At 42.7% G+C, this 20692-nt stretch overlaps 1 protein-coding gene across 1 annotated transcript in view; it reads left to right on the top strand.

Annotated features, from left to right (window-relative positions):
- The window catches only part of LOC133142412 (potassium/sodium hyperpolarization-activated cyclic nucleotide-gated channel 1), an 81566-nt gene that overhangs the window by 34933 nt on the left and 25941 nt on the right, over positions 1-20692 (top strand). Inside the window, exon 4 of the mRNA XM_061263607.1 lies at positions 12562-12780. Coding sequence (XP_061119591.1) covers positions 12562-12780 — 219 coding nt within the window. The remainder of the gene's footprint in view (positions 1-12561; positions 12781-20692) is intronic.

The following is a 20692-nucleotide window of genomic DNA, read 5'->3' as shown; positions in this document are numbered from 1 at the left end:
TTCCGCAAAAAATAGATTCATTGCCAAAGCTTTGTGAGAGAGAGACAGCGTTGCGATCGCCACTTTGAAAGGTACTCTCACGGGAATAAAAAATATGCAGTCATTTTATCTTAATGTGAATCTATATTATCACGTTTTTTCGTCACATGCATGTAGGCTGGCTATCACTCCTTCATTGCACTGGAGAATTTCCTGATTGTACCGTCGTGAATAATGCTCTTTAATTACTGTCCACATAACATATTATGGGGGCAAGTGATGGTCTAGTCTGGTCTAGTCTGGTTCAAATAAGTAATTATTCTGCCCTTATGATATTCAAATAGAAATATTTTCAAATCTTTTTTGCTCAGTAATGCTTATGCTTAACTGCATGCTACTGTACATACTGACATTTGCGCACAAAAAAACCTAATTATTCAGCAATATAATGGGTTGGTTTGCATGTGGTACTCACAAGGCAAGGCAGAGCTTACTGTACACGTCCCTGAATTATGGATGAATCATAAATCCAGTGCTATTTTGAATTGCGGGTGGAAATCATCAGATCTGAGATTCCCTTGAACCTTCGGTGAATTGACGATGTGTCAGCGTAAGGTTGAGGCGGAGCATTAATCCATTAAAACGGTGCGGTGTTTGTTCAGAGTTTGTTATCAAGCATGATTGTAGAAATAGCCCAGATCTATCTTCATTTATCTGGACTGTCTGACTGTGAGTGACCCCTGGGAATCCTGCTCCAGGCCAGGGATGCTAATCTGTTCACTGGGAGACTTTAACTCTGTTTCTGGAAGTTATTCTACAAACGACAGGGACTCAATTAACATTTTTAACTTTGAAAATCACAATTTAGTGCATGCAGAAGGCTTCGCATGCTATTGTCAACAATGTAAACCTAACTGCATGCATGATCAAAAACTGATTCCCCCAATGTGCAAAATGCACTCAAATCAATGCTCATGTAGTCACTTTACATGATCCGAAATATGTTTTCTTAAAAAAAGCCATATTTGAATGGAGCAGAAAAACAGGCTTAATATTTTATTCATGGGTTACATAATTTGAATTCTATTCAGCCAAGGCAGTGAATTTAAGCAATACAGTTTTGCTTCCGGTGGCACTGGGCTCTGTAAAAGTGGATAGCATAGGCCCTTACATACAGTACAGTACAGGACAGGGTGGGGAGATTTCATTACATTTCCTGTCACGAGCCTCATGCCTGCCTCTCCCTCAAAGCTATAAAAGAGGTCAAGTGCCCCTAGTCGCTCGTTCTACAGGGGAGAGAGAGAGCCAGGAAATTGCCCCTTCCAGCACGGATGATTTTAAACGCTGGCCTGAGGAACGCACTCTCTCTGTTTTTCCTCATATGAAAAAAGTGTATTTTAAATGCTGGCCCGGGGATTGCGCTCTATCTGTTTTTCCTCATATGATACACGCGTGTTCTGACCGCTGCACGCCAGGAACACTCGGGGCGCCAGTACCATTGGCTTCGAGCATCACAGTTCATCACAAAACCCCTCTCTGTTTCTCAGCGGTAGCGCTTTTAGCGGCTAGCCTCCCGTTCCACGGCAAAAGTCTAGTACAGTGAGAAAACGAATGAATCGCAGACTCCCAGATGATGCACGCAGCAGCTAAAGTATTGGTCTTGGTGTGGTAATACAACCCACTGTCTGGAATATAATCCTGCCAATGCCACTCGCCTGTTGCCAGGTCTCCCACAGAATGACACACAACTGTCGTTAGCATTGTCTGAGAGGGGGGTAATTTCACAGGAAGTCCCCTTCCTCAGAGCACAGGAGGGCATCCTTCGCTCCGCTGGTCTACCGCCTGCTGTGGAGCAGCAACGGGATCACAGCTGAGATGGTGGACAGCAGCGGAAGTGAGAAGACAGAGCTGGAGGACTGGCTCTGTGCATTCTGGAGGGTGCAGGAGCTAGCCTGATGAGGTTGCAGCAAAGGGACTGGCCAAACGAATCAAACAGGGCATTCCAAATTTGGAGAAAATTCTAGGAAATAATAGCAGAAATGTGCTAACGAAGACGGCTAAAAGGGTGTATACGTAACGTTACATTCTTATAACATGGGGTTTAATTTTCATGTCCTTTTGAATATTACCGACTTTTACTTTCCCAGGTGATCCAAATTCTCTATTTCTGTTTTTGACATGATTCAGTTTGATATTTGACATTTTTCTTTCCTTCTTTTTATTTCTTACCACACTCAGTGATACTCAGGCAACAGATTCATTCAGATATTATGACATTTAGACATTTGGAATGATTTAAATACTGACACAAGCATCTTTCAGGATTAGTATTTGATGATTTTTCTTCCCGCTGGGGAGTTTGTACCTCATGTGCTATTTGGGGGTTCGGGCCTGGTGTTTACCCTGTAACTCTAAAGTGTCTTTGTGACAGTCTTCTGTAAAAAACACTCTACAAATAAATTTGAATCAAATTGAATTATCATCAAATGTACTCCATTAACTGATAATAATAACATAGCTGTGTTCACTTTTGTATTTACAATATTGCTTGTAGACTTCAAAAACACAGATGTACCTTTTACATAGTACACGTATAAAAAAAAAACATCTGGATAAATGTTGAATTGCATTGGCTGCCGACGGAACGGTTTTTCGAGGCGAGCTCGTTCTGTGTGCAAGCTGGCGGAGGGGCGCCATGGTTACGGCATTACTGGGCTGGTCGTGCGTGCCAGAGGAAGCGGTAATGGAGATGTCGTGGAGCTGTTGATGTGTGGCTGAGCCACGGAGTGTGCTGAGACAGGATCCAGGAGAGGCGACCCAAAACCGCACCGTGAAAGCCCTCGCACATAGCATAATGGACAGCTCAGTGTGCCAGGATTTACAGCGGGCTGTGTTCCGATAGCTCCCAGTGTCTCACCAAGCGCACTCTCTGCGCGCTACAGGGCGTTCTGCACGCCCTGTTTCAAATTGTGTCGCTTTTGCTGTCAGATTTAAGGTTGCATCTTTTTAAGATCTGTAACTGAGTTCTGCAGATAATGTATTTCATAATGTGAGACATCTGAAATACCAAAAAATAAAAAACCAGACAAAAGATACCATGTAGCCATAAATTTTAATGCTGAGGATCCTGCTTGTACACACAGACGACTGGACTATTGACTGCCCTGTCACTGGTCCCCACATAGACATTAAATTACACTAATGTTGGCAGTCTAGCATAAAGGGAACCGGGCTTGGGTGTGGGTGTGATGCCCTACTAGGACTCTGTCAAGCAAAGTACTTAACCTGGACTGCTTTAGCAAAAGACAACTGTAGAAATGGATTGTATGCAAAGATGCAATCTATGTACCTGCGTTGCTGCATATAAGAGCACCTGCTAAGTGCCATAATGTACAAAAAATGGTCCAGGGATAAAATTCTGTAAACAAATGGGCAGAAGAAGCACAGTGTTAGCATCCTGTAGAGACATGCTATCCATAAGGTTATATAAGCAGGGTGATCCATGCACATTTTCACCGGAGGATTCCACCCCGGCGAGGATGATACGGCGTCCTGCTCTCGGTTCTCGTGAGAAGGCTTATATAAGGCAGACAGGCCCCGGCCTCCGTCCGGCCTCTCCGTTCCGTGAGCCTGTTCATGAAGAGTGTTGTGCTTGTTGCAGTAAAAGCTGCTCTCAGGGACCCAGGGCGAGGTACGGATATGCTGACAGAGAGACGGCCGATCAGACGCGGGAAGGCCAGACTCGCGAGGACATCCAGCTCCCAGTCCTCTCACACTCGATTAATGTCCCCGGCTGAATGTTTAATCAGGGCTGCACTGCTTGTTGTTGTTTTGTTTTTTCTGTAAAATCCAGTGTTATTTCCAAGATGTAATAATCCAGTTTTAACTCATTTTAAATGAACAGTGTGTGGAAAAAAGCTGCTTTCATTTGTATGTGAGAGAAAATTATGAAAATTATGAAATTAACTTTTGAATATTCAATTGAAATGTGTCATTAATTAATATTCAGAACCAAATTCAACTGAATCAAATTCCTTTCTGTTCTTAAACAAATTCGATGTTATTTTGACTTCCACATATTTAAACAGTAGTTATTATTTAATGGATATCATCATATGAAAATACTTTGCGTCTGTGTTGTCGGTTACATAATAGCTTCCAAGACATAAAACACCTGGCAAATGTCTTGACCATTTTTTCCACCTCCGACTATACAAAGGATTCAGTATGTGCTAGATACAAACGAGTGGCATCCTATGGCATATACATGGGCTTATTATCTACGTGACTAATGGATTGAAAGTACCTCCTTCCTTGGTTGAACCTCTTTTATTTAATCACCGGATAAGATAAACAGGCGCCATTAGTAACTTCAAGACCTGGGTAACATTCAGACACCTTCTCAAGGGAAGATTATCCACCAGGCATCCAGCAATGGGCGGCGCCCTTAGCTCCAGTGAGAAACCCGCGGTAGGTACGGCGCTATAATGAATAACAAAATCAAGTAGCAGCAGGTCCACAGACTTGGATGGCTGTGCGGTGACAGTTCAATACAGAGACAATGACCCTGAAGACTGTGTAAGAATATCTGTATTGACAAAGCCACAGTTATATCCCCTGTTTGTACTTGCGAAAACAGTCCTACTAGGGTTTATGTGGGTAATCTCAATATGATACAATATCTGGGCATTTCTTCCACACTTCATTTCTTCTATTTTATCCTATAAGGGTTACTGTTCGTCTCATGCGTAGTCATCGTTGAAATAACATGAAAGAAGAAAATGTTGTCCACAACAAATGTAAATAATTTGATGATCAGTGTTAAAGTATTCAAGTATTTTTGAACCCAGGTCCTATTTTCAGATAGTCTTGGATGATCATGAATATGTAGAGACCATACGTTCTCTGATCATTTCAGAATTCAGTTTGATATCCTTTTGCTGCATCCTCAGAGACGGCCCCGATAGTAATACTTTGGGACAATTTTTAGAGCCTTCAAAAAATGGGAAGCTTGCAGTATTTTCATACTGATCTTGAGTTCAGAAATTGTTTTGAACAAGAGAAATGATCTACTTTCAGTTTTTAAATCAGGCAATGCCTCCTAACCAGCTGTCTACTGAAGCTAGGCATTGCAGGTGCTGAAGATGATAGAAAGAATGTTTTGGAGGCTATTTGCCTTCGGTCTGGTCTTCAGCAAGTGAAATGCACGCTCAGTTGGATTGAGGTCAGGTGATTGACTTGGCCTGAAAAAACTCTTTGGTTTTGAATCATTGTTCTGCTGCCTAATGAAGCCTTGTCCAATCAGTTTTAATGCATTTGCTTGGATCTAAGCAGACAATAGTTTTCTGTATAATTTGGCATTAATCATGCTACTGCAGTCAGCAGTGACATCATCAACACAAGAGAGCCAGTTCCATTGGTAGCCATACATGGCCAATCCATAACACTACCTCCACCATGTTTGACAGATGAGGTGGTATGCTTTGGGTCATGAGCTGTTCTTTTTTTCCCCACACTCTCCCTTTTCCATCATTCTGGTACAGGTGATCATCATCTGTCCAGAACTCTACAGGTTTTTTAATGTACATTTTTGCTGTAACTGTAACCAGGCCATTCAATTCTTGAGGCTTGTCAAGGCTTTACATTTTGTGGTGAACCCTCTGAGGTTATGCTGGTATATGTTGGTGTGTGTCGGCATAACACTGGTTATGCAGTTTGTTTTGACACATCTGTCCTAGAAACATTTGAGCAGCCAAATGCCCAATTATTTTTGGTCCCCTGAAATTGGGTGGACTATGTATAAAAAGGTCTGTCATTCCTACACGCTTTACCCTATATGGTATAAACCCTAAGAATTAGGGCTGAAAGTCTGCACTTTAAGAGTGATTGTTTTATTTCAACTGTTTATTTGAAACAAAAAAAACAAAAAAAACTGAACGTATGAACTAACAAAATGAACAATAAAATGAACTAACATTAGTGTTCATGGACACGCGTGGCTAGAGATACAATGGGCCAGATTTACAAAGCAAATAAAGGGCGGAGACATTATAACTGTTGCTGATTATGTATTCTGTTCAATTCACTGCAGTTCACGCAATTAACGAGGGTCAAATTTATCTGCCTCTAAATAGTAGGTGTAAACCGAGGAGCAAGCCAGACAGATACACAGGCTCCGGATCTTGAGACAACCTAAAATAATCTTTGCAACAAAAATCACACTATTTCAAATCCAAGAAATCATCAAACAGATTATTAATATGAAATATTAATTAATGATTGCAGCCAAGCAATAATTAAGGCTGGGTTTTTGTCACAGAACATATTTAGAAAATAATATTCTGAAATGAATCAATATCTCATGTGAAGCTGTGGGAAATGACTGAAATCATGCAAGTTAAATAATTGTTACTGCTGGTAAAAAATATGAGTGGGCTGAATGCATTGATATGCTGCTTTTCATCACTCTTGTCCATCACAGAAAGACATGCTTTTTGCCTTTAACAGAACATTGTGAGAAACAAGAGCATGCCCAACTGGCATTGCTAAAATAATAAAAAATCGGGATGTGTGTTTGTTTCGATTGGATCCTCCAAAACAATCACAGAAAAGAAACGGGGAAAGTCTTCTGTGACAAACAACCAGCCATACAAATAGTGCCCCTGGGAAAAATAGAATTTGTCATGTCTCCAACACAACCAACCCATTCTGTCTCCCATTGCGACGTTACACCTCATATTTAATTGAAACGAAAATAATCGCCACAGCAGGAATATGTACACATTTTCTCTCGCTGGCAGGATGCGCTTTTTACGTGGCAGCCAATACACGCAGTGAAGATATTCAATGCACTAAACACATGTTTTAACTCCACTGTTTAAGACAAAATGTGGTTAGTGGGCATCCCTGCTCGCTGATTGCGTAATGAGCTGTAGCCTTGGTAAATACGACGTTGATTTCAGGCAGACTGCGACCGCACCAACACACCAACGTCAGGCCGCACTGCGGGCTTCATGTACAAAAATCTGGCCCAATGTTCCTAGGCACCGAATGTTCTTTCCCCAAAATGTAATGGGACCTTTTTGAATAGTAAAATCTGTCTCTCTGAAGAGAGATGACATTGGAAGCCAAATTAAAAACATTTCAAATCCCATCTCTCCAAACTACATTTGCTTCCCGGCATATTCTGAAAACATAGTTTACCCCTCTGTCTCAGGGGATCATGGAGTAACCAGGGTTACGACTAATGGATTGCACCCAGCTTAGCCACCACAAAAAAAAAAAACCCCTGTGTGTATCTGACTGCATTAACATGATAGGAAAATATGGCTTATTTCTGAAAAAAAAAAAAAGGTTTTTTTTTTTTTTTTTAACTCCACCGGGTTTCAAATCAACCATTTAAACACAGTTGGGTGCCATTTTTTTCCTTCATATCCATCTCAATAAATGGATGTGAAGGCATCTGTCTCACTAAATAGTTCACACCATTACTTACGCATCATCCGTCTTCAAGCCTCTGAGCAATACAGGTTCAAATATAGCTGGGGAATGGTGTTGAGAAGGGACCATTCTAATGACTACATAATATCTGCTGAAGTGCCTCTTTTTTGCATAAGTGGACAGCTCTATTTAAGCATTTACATATAAAGGCTATTTATTTTCCTGTCATTGCAAAAAAAAAAAAAAAATCATTGTTAATGGGTGTTTTTTATTTTTGGATTTTGAAATAAAAGGGCAACAATAGCGCATTATTATTCAGAAAATCGGGCTGGATTATTAGACATTACATTTGTTGTAATGTTGAGAACCGTTGATCCAAAGGCAGGTTCTACCCTAACATTTATTTGACAAGTTAACCTTGTTTGAAACATTCAGAATCCCTACAAAAATGTTAATTAGAGATATCTTGCTCTTATATAATGAGATATAATTGGGTGCCCTGAAGGACCCTCAGACTTGCAGAGGCCTTAGCAGTAATGCTGAGAGACCACCGTGATAGCCCAAATATGAACAGATTGTGTTTTTATTATGTAATGTATCCACATCACATTTTGTACAGGAGTACAGTGGACAGATTGTTCACGTTTAGCAAAGATACAAAAAGAGCAGTAGGTGGAAAAAGAAGAGAAAAAAATCTGAAGGAGATTATTGCATTTACTTCTTCATATTCCTATCTATTAATTTCAAAGTTATTACTGTGTCATCTAGGGTTGGGTTGCAGCGGAGGTCGGTTGCAACATTCAATTTCGTGACAGCAGTTTATCTTCATCCTGATTAGAGAAATCCTTGGTGTAGCAACAGGTCCTGACCTCATTACGAGCATGCTGCTGTGGCCTTTTACAGGAGGTTGTTCTAGACGAGTCCCCAGATGAATAAGAAAAAGGACCCTATGTTGATGAAGTCACGGACACAAACGGATGGGAAATGGTCCCGGGTTGCCGGATGAGAACACGCCATGCATGCCCTTTACTGTTGTAATCAAACCGTCTCAATCCAGAATTCGGTTTCTGTCCACGTCTGGGTATTCATAGCCGAAATGTACACTTGAAGCAGGGAAGACAGCTGAAAAAGCTTGATTTTTGAAGTGTTATTTCAGCTCTGTTTGTAATGTAGTGGGTTTTCTCAGCTGGGCCTTTTCTGAGTCCAAGGCTGGTGTCAGCTGAGGCCTTTCCCGAGCCAGAGCTTTCACAACCTGTCCTGGCCATCAATCCCACCGCCGTGATCGTAGCCCTGCCAAGAAACACTGGCTGCCTTTGCCTCAGATCTATGAAAACACTGAAAGAACGCAATTCTTCACCGGAGTCTAAAATATATACATGTCTTTGATTTGGATTTTCTATTTCTATTTCATTGTTCTATTTATTTATTTGCTTGTTTTTTTTTTGTTTCGTTTTTTTATTTATTTAAATGCAGTCTGCCATGAAAAAGCCAATGCTCGGAAAAACATTCCTATTTGCTGGGCTGTATATTAACTGCAAATTTCAAACAAACAAAATGCATTTGATTGGCCGGAAAGGGGAGAGAGACTCTGTCTTTTATTTGGGGGCATGATATCTGTTCACCAAACACGTCACATGCTTTACTCCACTGGCCATGGCGGCTGTTCCTTAACCCTTGTGTAGTAACATTCTGTATACTCCCCGTGTCCTAAGGGTCAAAAATGACCTGCCTTCACTGAACCCCTAAAATATAGCAGCTTAATTTCATTTTAAACCCAATCTATTTTGCATGAAGAAACAACCTGTCACTTACCACAAATCATCAAATTTGAAATCAAGTTGAAAAAAGATCATTTAGGGGGTTTTCTGTGCTGTTAAACAAAGTGGTGGGTCATTTTTGACAATTAAGGCAACACAAGAGTTAATAAGCCAAGGTTAGCGTACATGGCAACATAATTCTCATTACATTACCTGTAATGCAGGTAAGCGTATTAATAATGCTAAAGCTAGCTGATTATTGTGCCATATCATACACCATAAAATGTCTAGCATTTTACTATGTTGTCTTTCCTGTTCAAACAGCCATCCAACCTGCTGATAACATGCATTTATAAAACATTTTTCCCAGTCCTTTAGCCAATGCAAGTTATCTTATCTATCAAACCACCATTGTGCTTCCACAAAAACCATAGCTTGAAAATAAATGTGACTACCTCAAAATTCAATTGCTATGTGTCTGATAGCCGGTCAAGTTGTTCAACTTTACTTACCGTGTCAGCATTAATTAGTGCATCATGGAACTTTCCTAAACGCACACACCACCAGTGTTGGTCTAGTCTCCAAACCCTTGTCTACACGCCGACGTTCAGTCAGAGCTCAGTACCAAACCCCTCACAGCAGTTATACCGAGTCTCGCCAAGGTTTCACATCAGCCTATTTAAGGTACGCCCTCGGTCTGTGGCCTTGTTTTCGCATTATTCCCCAATCGCTGCTGAGTGGAGCAGCAGGAGGCGTACAGCACAGCATCTCTGTGTCCACGTCCTGGTGCTGCTCGGTTCTGAGCTTCCCTCACTGTTTGGACCTGATTCATTACATTATTACATTATTGGCATTTGACAGATGCTCTTATCCAGAGCGATGTACAATTGATTATAGACTAAGCAGGAGACAACCCTCCCCTGGAGCAATGCAGGGTTAAGGGCCTTGCTCAAGGGCCCAACGGCTGTGCGGATCTTATTGTGGCTACAGCGGGATTAGAACCACCGACCTTGCGTGTCCCAGTCATTTACCTTAACCACTACGCTACAGGCCGCCCAATCAGCGTAGCTACGCTCGTGCAGGGAACACACAGACACACACAGAACTCTTCTCTCCGGCCGGGTCCGTACTCTCCGTGCTAGCCCCGGATGTCAGACACACACAGAACTCTTCTCTCCGGCCGGGTCCGTACTCTCCGTGCTAGCCCCGGATGTCAGACACACACAGAACTCTTCTCCGGCCGGGTCCGTACTCTCCGTGCTAGCCCCGGATGTCAGACACACACAGAACTCTTCTCTGGCCGGGTCCGTACTCTCCGTGCTAGCCCCGGATGTCAGACACACACAGAACTCTTCTCCGGCCGGGTCCGTACTCTCCGTGCTAGCACCGGATGTTTCCGGCAGCCCCAGGGCTGCGATGCTCAGGACAGATGATGCCCGCTGTCCCGGCGAATCAGATTACCACGAGTCTAGAGGACGGACATTTTGTGCAAAGTCACTCCAGCTTCTCGTCTGAATACAGATGGTCTGGGGATCTGCTCCGTGCTCAGCTGCATTGCTTTACAGCTCTCGGGCTGCTGTGCCAAAACATTTAATGAAATAGAACTTACCGTACTGTAGCTAAAATTGTCATAATCAACCAAATCATTATGCACCGAATATCAGAATGTTTTTTTTTAAGGCACGGTTAAAAGTGGGAGAATAGTTTTTTAGTCAACCCTATTGAAACAGGGCAGGATAGTAGTCACACCATCATTGCCAGCAATGTACCCTTGAAACGATTGTATGAATAACAAAAAGTATTCTCTTGACATACGTATGTAAGAGTCTTCAAGATTTGGAGATAAATTACATTTTTCAAGGGCAAGGTTAATGTAGGTGTTGTGAAATGCTGCTTCTACCACATGCACTTCTGATTTCTATTATCCAAGAGAGGCTTCTGCTTCTGCTTCTCAGAGTGTGCCATCCTCCACACCGGGAGGGCTACAGCAATCAGCGCAGAGAATATATTTTATCATTAGTGAGCCAGTCAAGGTAATGCACTACCCATAGAACGTGACTGAATTACCGCTGACAGAAACCAGATTATGAAACTACCTGATGCCCTCTTTAACACATCCATATTGGAAAAACGAAACAACTGCCTGCAGTCATTCATCAAGGTTAAAGAAAAAGTGCCATACCAAATTCGTTTTTTTTTCCGTATTTTCCGTATTTTTCTCAAACAAAAATTGTAAGAAAATGCCCTGTATATAGCGAATGCAGCACACCTGTGTTGTTTTTCATGCAGACAGTGTATTTGTGGGTATCATCGTCAGCGCTATTTCAAAGCGTGTCGGGAGGGCAGGGGGGGGGAGGGGGCAGGGGGGCGGGGGGGTTTAGGGAGGGGCTGGGCCGTTCTCAGTATCAGCAAATTCTGGAACCAGAACAGCAGAGGGAATTTTTATTTATTTAGTTCTTTTTAAGAACAAACTAGGCCACAAAGAATCAGAAATACACTCAGACATGATTCAGCCTGAGAAAATATAACTGCCACTTAAGTCAATCCTGTCACAGACTTGAATACTTATGTATCTCGGTGCATATATAAGCACTGTGTGGGTAATGGAATGGTAATGATGGTAAGCTTGGCTTCTCTGCCACAGTCCAAGGTAACAGACCTGTGTCTGCCATCATGAGACGATCGATCTGCATTGCACTGGAGTTTATTTATGGCTCGTTTGTTCCTAAAAGGAGCAGTGGACGTCACAGTATTTCTTGTCCTCTGGCCCAATACATCATGGATCTATTTTTCGCTCGCATGTCTGCATGCCCAAGTCCCGGAAACTCAAAACATCATTCAGTTACCGAGGCACAGTGAGATATCTCACATACGGCACATGAGACGAGGGTGTGAGGAAGATGTCTTTACATCTTTAAATTGTATTGCACGTGAATCTACAGCGGGGGGGGGGGGGAAATATCTCAGCACCTTCCCCCTACTGATATTCCTAAACAATACTGTATGCTGCTACACACTTCACCATATAGAGTACGAACCTTGCAGACACACTGAACCACTTGCAATCATCGTGCCAATACAGGCCTAATCCCGACCGTGCCTCCTTCTCTTCAGAGTCCCCTGCATCTCTGTGCCAGGTAGACGCCATAAATCAGTTCCCTGAAACTAAACAGAAGTAATAGATGCTGATTGGCCGGGGCCTGCAGCCAATTAAACCGCTGCTGCAAGCCCAGTGGCAAATTAAAACAGAAAGAAGAAGTGAAGTCGGTAGATTGGAGCACTCGAGCATGAAGGGTAGCCATGTTGGCAGGATGTTCCGCGGAGGTTCAGCGATCCATCACTGAGAGCCTTCGCTCGGTAACTCCCGCCCCTGTCCCTCCCGCAGAACGACTCCTGGGGAAAGCAGTACTCCTACGCCCTCTTCAAAGCCATGAGCCACATGCTGTGCATCGGGTACGGGGCTCGCGCCCCGGTCAGCATGTCCGACCTGTGGATCACCATGCTGAGCATGATCGTGGGCGCCACCTGCTACGCCATGTTCGTCGGCCACGCCACCGCGCTCATCCAGTCGCTGGACTCCTCGCGGAGGCAGTACCAGGAGAAGGTAAACCCCCTCGCTCCGTACGGCGCTTATAGCCACGTGCAGATACGCAGCGGAATGCGTTGCCTGAAAAATGCATATGGTGCCAGAATGTTTAACTTCTGAATGATAGGAAGCTAACTACCGAACATGCAGTACTGTGCAGAAGTCTAAGGCACCCTAAACTTTATTATGAATATACATATATATATGTTTATTTGTGTGTGTGTGTGTTAGTATAAAAGAACACATTTCAGATTTCCAAATATTAATTTTCCAAAAGATTTCATTTTACAGAGACATTTTTGTATTTAATGTGAAAAAGTAATATATTACTGTAAGCAATTGACTACTTTTTACATAAAAACTTGATCAAGGCTCTCTGAGATCAGAAGCAAGGAGCCAACCAAAATCTGAAGAAGAACTGTGGCAAGTTCTCCAACATGCTTGGAACAACCTCCCTGCTGATTGTCTTATAGAACTGCAGGACAGCGTTGGCTGTCTCAGAGAAGTGATGCAGTTTTAACGCTGAAGGGTGGTCACAAAAAGTACTGATTTGATTCAGTTTTTAACTATTCTACCAAATTACTAAAATGTAATGTAAAATGTATAGAACGTTTATTTAGGACCTTTCATTGAATTCTTTTTGAAAGAATCTTATCTATACAGAATGTTATACTGTACTGTATGTAATACAGATCACATGCTCTAGTGCAGGGGTCACCAACCTTTTTGAAACTGAGAGCTACTTCATGGGTACTGAGTCATACTAAGGGCTACCAGTTTGTTTTGTCACACGCACAATACTGACCTTTGAACTAGTGTAGGTCAGAGTTCACCTAAACTTATCTAAACTCCATGTATAATAAACATATTTTTAAGATATTGTCATTTTTAAATCTATATAAATGCAAGTGTGATTAAAAAAAAAATAGCAACAGAATAAAATTAAATTTTAGATGCAGCTCACTGGTGAGTTGTGCTATTTTTAGAACAGGCCTGCGGGCGACTCGTGTGGTCCTTGGGGGCGACCTGGTGCCCGCGGGCACTGTGCTGGTGACCCCTGCTCTAGTGTGTTTCACTGTACATAATTGCCACATATGTACCAGATGGAACTACGGTACATAGAGGCACATCCTGGAACAGAATGGAGAGGTAGTAAGAACCGAAGCCCCAGATAATGCGCTTTGCTGCATTGGAGGAGTCGTGCTCAGTTATAATTGATATGGGCTTTAGAACCCTCAAACTAATATTAGGTACACACCAAGTGGCAGATGATTCTACCTCTAATCTTCTACACAAATAAAATAGTTTTACAGTTGTGAAATATGCAATTAAGCTGCCGGTGTCTCTCGTTCTGAAGTCACAGGAATTCTGTATCGACTCACTGGAATAATTGAGAATGGCGCAGGGTGATTTGAATCTCACCAGTTAGATGACAGCAGGTCACTATGGTACAATAATACAACTATATTTGAAATGTGAATAATTAAACTGGCTACCACAGTCACTGTAAGTAAAAACTATGGAGTATTGCTTTAAAACAGAAAAAAACATCCTCTTTGCATGAATGTCAGTGTAGGTTTGTGGCTGTTCTACTGTACGTATGGTGACCAATTTTACAAGGTAGTTCAAGGCTCGATTATTGGGAAGTTACATCATGTTCGATTTGATTTCTTTTCAAAACGTCTGCCAGACTGTGGACTTTTATTTTACTGTACTGTGCTGTATCACAAATACCATCGCGCCCAGCATTACATAACATCTCCTTAAATATAAACAATGCCGTATATTATTATGGTTGGCCCACTTCCCTTTCACAATAGTGCTGGAAGTCTCATCTGTGGTACAGTTGTGCAGTGGTGTTGAATCGATTGCTCACCAAGGGTGAACATTATTGAGACACTGTATCCACTGCCAAGACATGACATTTCACTGAGAAGTCATTTGGGACGGATCGGCTAACAAATTGGGCAGGCAATAGTGAAAATGTCCTTCGAAAGTGTTACTGTACTTGGAAACAATGGGCCTCATTGACGAAAAACATGCGTATGATCAGTTTTGATAGTTTCAACCATTTTGGCATTAATACTGTTTTTTGTTTTCTGAATTTGTAATATGCAGTACGCTGACAATGTTTCTATTTAGAATGCTTTATTATTTCGGCTAATTATTTTGAAGTAGTTACATACCGCATATTACAAGACAAAAACAAACAAAAAATATTGATCAATACAATTATTATATGAATGTAATAATAAATGAATATTAAATAGCCTTTTGATTTTATCTACCTTAACTAACCTCAATAACCTATTTATTTTAGCATTTTGATTTCAATTTCAGTTTAGTTTTAGTTTTAGAGTGAGCTTGCTAGTTGATGATGGTGATGATGATGATGCTGATAATGATAATGGTGATGATGATGATGATGATAATGAAGATGATGATGATGAAGACCCAGAAGCACACAGCCAAACCCGTCATTTGGCATGGTGTATTTGGCTTTTGGTTTACTTGGCTGACCGTGCCTTGGGGAGAGAGCGCGTGTACCGGGTCTACGCATTTACTATATATTTGCGGAAGGCAACAAACGGTTTAGGTTTGCATTGAGCCTGTAAGCAAGAAGCTTTTTATGGGATTGTTAGGATGTTTTCTCATGCTAACCAACATGAACAGGTACGTGCATCAAATGTACCAACAATCTGATACACCTTGGATAGGTAGACAACCAAGGCCTGCATATGTTTCAGGAATCCCACACTTGATTTGATGACCGATGTATTTGATTTCCAAATACATAAAATAATAATAATAAAATACCGTGCCTTATTTAAGGTCAGTGCTAGTTTATTTCCCAGTTTTAAGCACTGTCTTACATTCCATTGCGTTGGGCGGCCTGTAGCGTTGTGGCTAAGGCGCATGACTGGGACACGCAAGGTCAGTGGTTCTAATCCTGGTGTAGCCACAATAAGATCCGCACAGCCGTTGGGTCCTTGAGCAAGGCCCTTAACCCTGCATCGCTCCAGGGGAGGTTTGTCTCCTGCTTAGTCTAATCAACTGTACGTTGCTCTGGATAAGAGCATCTGCCAAATGCCATTAATGTAATGTAATGTAATGTAATGTAATGTAATGGATACATTCCTTATGTGGAAGGTGAAGTAACCGAGCTCCTGGATTGGAGCCTTTTGATGAAGTGTGTGTAAAACACGCGGTAGCTGCTATTGTGGAGCTGAAATGCAGAGCTGGGTGCACTTGGGCTTCGGGGGTGTGATAAAGCGAACGGCCCCAGATTCTCCCTCGGGCCGTATCTCTACAGCAGCAGCAGTGGACGCGTTACTGGCTCTATCTGAGACGCCCTTGCACAAGGCTCACACAAGGGCTGTGTGTCTCACGCCGTTGCTGCTGTAACCGCAGCTAAAACCGAATCAATTCACCGCTCTCCAGTGTTTAACCGAGTGGCATGGTGGAACGTGACACTTGCCAGTTGTCTTTAGGCAACAGTTAAACAAATGTGCATACTTTTTTTTTTATTATTCAGTCATTTAAATGTATTTTATAAGCCTAAATTTCCCGCTATAAAAGTTCACCCGAAGTGTCTCGGCGTGGTAATGAGAACTGTTAATTAGCTACGACGTGCCCCCACTTTCCTGTAGGCCAGCGGTGCAAACTGTGGGACCCGAGATATAGGGGAGGGATAAGGGGAGTGGTTATCCTCAGGTTACGTACTACTGGGAGAACATTCTCAACTCCAGAACTAAAGAACAACATATTTAATACTTTCATCATGTTTCTTCAATGCCCTCTTGTGCAAATTAGGACGGCCTGTAGCGTAGTGGTTACTGTACATGACTGGGACCCGCAAGGTCGGTGGTTCGATCCCCGGTGTAGCCACGATAAGATCTGCACAGCCGTTGGGCCCTTGAGCAAAGCCCTTAACCCAGCATTGCTCCAGGGGAGGATTGTCTCCTGCTTAGTCTAATCAACTGTGCATCGCTCTGGATAAGAGCGTCTGCCAAATGCCATTAATGTAATGTAATGTAAAAATAGTATATAAAAACCGAGAACATGAGACCAACCATCATGTTATTCCTTCAAGGCTTCCCAGATAGCCTGTGTATATACAAACATGCAAACGTACACACATACATAATTCATGAAACACATGCGTACATACTTACTGTACATGCACACACACACACACATACACACTGGGGTCTGAAAGATGCAACAGCCATACCCATAACACATGCTGATATACATTATATGCATGCATACATACATACATATACAGACAGTTATGAATTGTGTTTTCTTCTGGGGAAATAACAGATACAGTCCACTACTGTACTTGTTAAAAACGCATACATTTGTCTCCTACAATAGAAGATGGAATGGCACAAAGGGATATTAGCGTCTAAATAGAAAAGGTACTGTATATGGCTTAAGGATATGAAAAAAAAAACAATCATTAATTCCGACGGTATGGAATTCAAGGAACCAACGCGTAACAGCAAAGTGCAGGAAATGATGGATGGCCTGAGTCATACGGGAGAGCGTATATATTCCATTACGAAAGGCAGCAACACAATACAGTTTAAATGGGTCTCACCCACATTCTGCACATAAAGTGTAAGACAGATAGAGAGAGAGGAAGAAGGACGGAGGGAGAGATATCATGCTACAGTGTGTGTCACAGCCTTACCTTCGGAGCCTTTCTTCACGCCAAAGAAATGCTCTATAAGCTGTATCCAATGTCTGTTTGGCAAGGTATTTTCCTCTCTGAGAAAATCTGTTGCAATAGCAGAGGTCTCACCGTGTTGTTCTTGGCCCACAGGAGACAGTGGGGCCAAGTGAGAACATTGCTCCTGACATCCAATATAACACTGCCTCTTCCCAGCCCCGGATTTAATTTGACGGGAGAGCGGAGAACTGCGCGCTCGGTCCTGCGCAGGCCGAGAATGGGCGCCTCCGCGATGGAGCTTTTTCCGCACGCTGGTTCAACAGCGGCGGCACGGATGGTGCAGTGGGTAGCACTGCCGCCTCACAGCAAGGAGGTCCTGGGTTCGAATCCCCGTCGGCCGGGGCCTCTCTGTGCGGAGTTTGCATGTTCTCCCCGTGTCTGCGTGGGTTTCCTCCGGGTACTCCGGTTTCCTCCCACAGTCCAAAGACATGCACGTTAGGCCGATTGGAGAGTCTAAATTGCCCGTAGGTATGAGTGTGTGAGTGAATGGTGTGTGCGCCCTGCGATGGACTGGCGATCTGTCCAGGGTGTATTCCTGCCTTTCGCCCAATGTATGCTGGGATAGGCTCCAGCCCCCCTGCGACCCTGATCGGGATAAGCGGGTTCAGATAATGGATGGATGGATGGATGGTTCAACAGCCTGTCCGAGCAGGACAAACGAAACGCTGTTCCGGTCACAGTCCAGTCGCTTACTCGTTGTTATTTCACGGCAGCACACCTGGAAGGAGAGTTTTTTTTTTTAATTCATCATTATATTGAAAAGGAAGCATACTGCGTGATGGCATTATGGTAATTAGAGCGCATTAGTTATGCCTGCCGACGAAACTGAGTCACAGTGATGTCGTCACCGTTCTCCGTCATAAAGGCCGAGAGCCGTTTTTTACTGCTCTGCCTAAAAGAAATAGGCTTGGGCGATGCAGTGAAAAGCCTTTCTTATTGTGCTGTAGCACAAGCCTAAAGAGGCAAGGTTGCAGTGCAGTGGTTCCACGGATTGTACTTGACATTTTTTGACATATTTTACCAGCAGGAATTTGCTGAAACGACATTAGCGGCGCAGCTTTGATATCTGGGAAATGCGTTTAGAAATTTGACAGCAAACTCATCTGTATGATCGGTGCACAGTAACAATGTCCCCCCCCCTGTCTAAAAGTTCAAACCACCCACCCCCAAAGAAAAATCAAAATTTAAACCTGCTTTATTGGGCACTCGATGTCCGTTTGCTTCAAACAAAACCCCTGCCTTATCACCAGCCAGCAGCCTTGCTGACTCACTGAGGAGCAAGGTGCGACACGCTCTGAATTTAATTACCGCCATTTTCACCCCTCGCTGTGTGTTGCGTGTAGGTCAAAGGTCACCGTGGGCCAATCCTCCCCTCTGTGATTTCCAATTATATTTATGTCAGGATGTGACCGTCCCAAAAAATGTTCCCCTAATTACTTTTTTATGCATCAGCATCAGAAGGATTTTCTGAGTCATATATCTTCTAGCCTCTCTCTGCTGTTCTCTATTGAGATTGTGTGTTGTTACATCTGCAGTAATTTGTGTGCATTGACTTAATGCGGGAGTCTGAGGGTCTGTCTGGGAAAATAAGTAGGCACTTGGTGAAGCATGTTTGGCTCTTCACTGGAGAATATGGCTTTTGGACATATTAAATATTATTCAGGCAATTTACCTAATTGGCTAAATAAGTACATACAGTAGTTCTTAGTATGCACTGTGGAGCATGCACTGATCTTTGTGCTATTTATAAATTCTAGAATTGCACATACTTTACATTTTAGCGTTGTTTTGAAGTGTTGGTATACCATGCCTTCTTTTTGGGAGGGGTATGGTTAGGGCAAGCATCATTCGTACAAGAATTTCTGAATACCTATGTTCTACGGTTAGCAAGTACAACAGCCTGTACACACGGAATAGTTACTCGCTCATAGTTATCCTGTTATTAAGGTACACTGCCATCCAACGGTAGTGTAAATACCGTGACGCAGATATGTTCGCAATCCCTACTTTTTAGAACGCCTCTGAGGAACAAACAGAGCCAGGATTTCATTAGAAATTTGGTCATGACTCAATGAGATGGACACAGGGAGGAATATGAAGATCACAAGGCGGTTATGGGCGTCTTTGTCTCCTACGGTTGATTATGTTGATGGATGGCCCTACTGGGCACTTGAGAGAAAACCCACTTTAATCACTTGGCATTCAGTGAAAAAACGCTGTGCCAAACCACTGCGTGTTTCCCCTGGTTACCAGCAGAGGCACTGGTGATGATAAATATCATCTCTCCTGAAAAAAACACAACAGCCACCCCAAGGGTTCCTTTACGCTACATCTGCCTTCCAAAAGGCAGACGTTTTGCTACTGCTTCCAGAAAGCACTCAGCCCATCTCAAATTGACTAACATGCCAAGACATCCTATTTTTTGGAACATTACACTAATTACTTGTGGTCTTGAACTGCATTTTCGCTTCTGTCACATTTTACTTGTATAATATAATGGGAAACTTGAGGCTGGAATTCAAGCAGACCAATTAATTAGCATTTCAGTGAAACCATGTACATTGCATTGTACGATTTAAACATCAACATTTTTCTGTTTTTCGGTGCCGTCTTGTTTATTTCTCTCCCTTTCCTAAGTGTCACATTTAATCTTACACCTTACATTAGAAGGCAGATTGCATGAAATGGCTTTAAAATGGAGAGTAGGATTGACACTGGACATTAACTTGTTGAACCTCTCACAATATTGCTGTTTGATCCTGTTTTTGCAGTGAAAAGTCATTGATAAGATGGATAAATTGTGCATACAGTGTGTTAACTACGTGTATGTAACTAAAGCAGTTGTGTAACATAAACACAACTGTACATCGGACTGGATAAGAACATCAGCCAAGTGATTGTAATGTAATCTAGCCCTGAATATTAACCAGTACACCTTCAGACTTCAGTCTTCTATGCAGCTGAACTGCAGTGTACCTGTCACACTCTAGATATTTACACCATCTGTACAGTAATGGGCGGCACGGATGGTGCAGTGGGTAGCACTGCCGCCTCACAGCAAGGAGGTCCTGGGTTCGAATCCCCGTTTGCATGTTCTCCCCGTGTTTGCGCGGGTTTCCTCCGGGTACTCCGGTTTCCTCCCACAGTCCAAAGACATGCAGGTTAGGCTGATTGGAGAGTCTAAACCGTGCG

This window comes from Conger conger, chromosome 12 (assembly GCF_963514075.1).
Source record: "Conger conger chromosome 12, fConCon1.1, whole genome shotgun sequence".
Lineage (NCBI taxonomy): Eukaryota > Metazoa > Chordata > Actinopteri > Anguilliformes > Congridae > Conger > Conger conger.
This window is presented reverse-complemented; position numbering and strand designations above follow the sequence as displayed.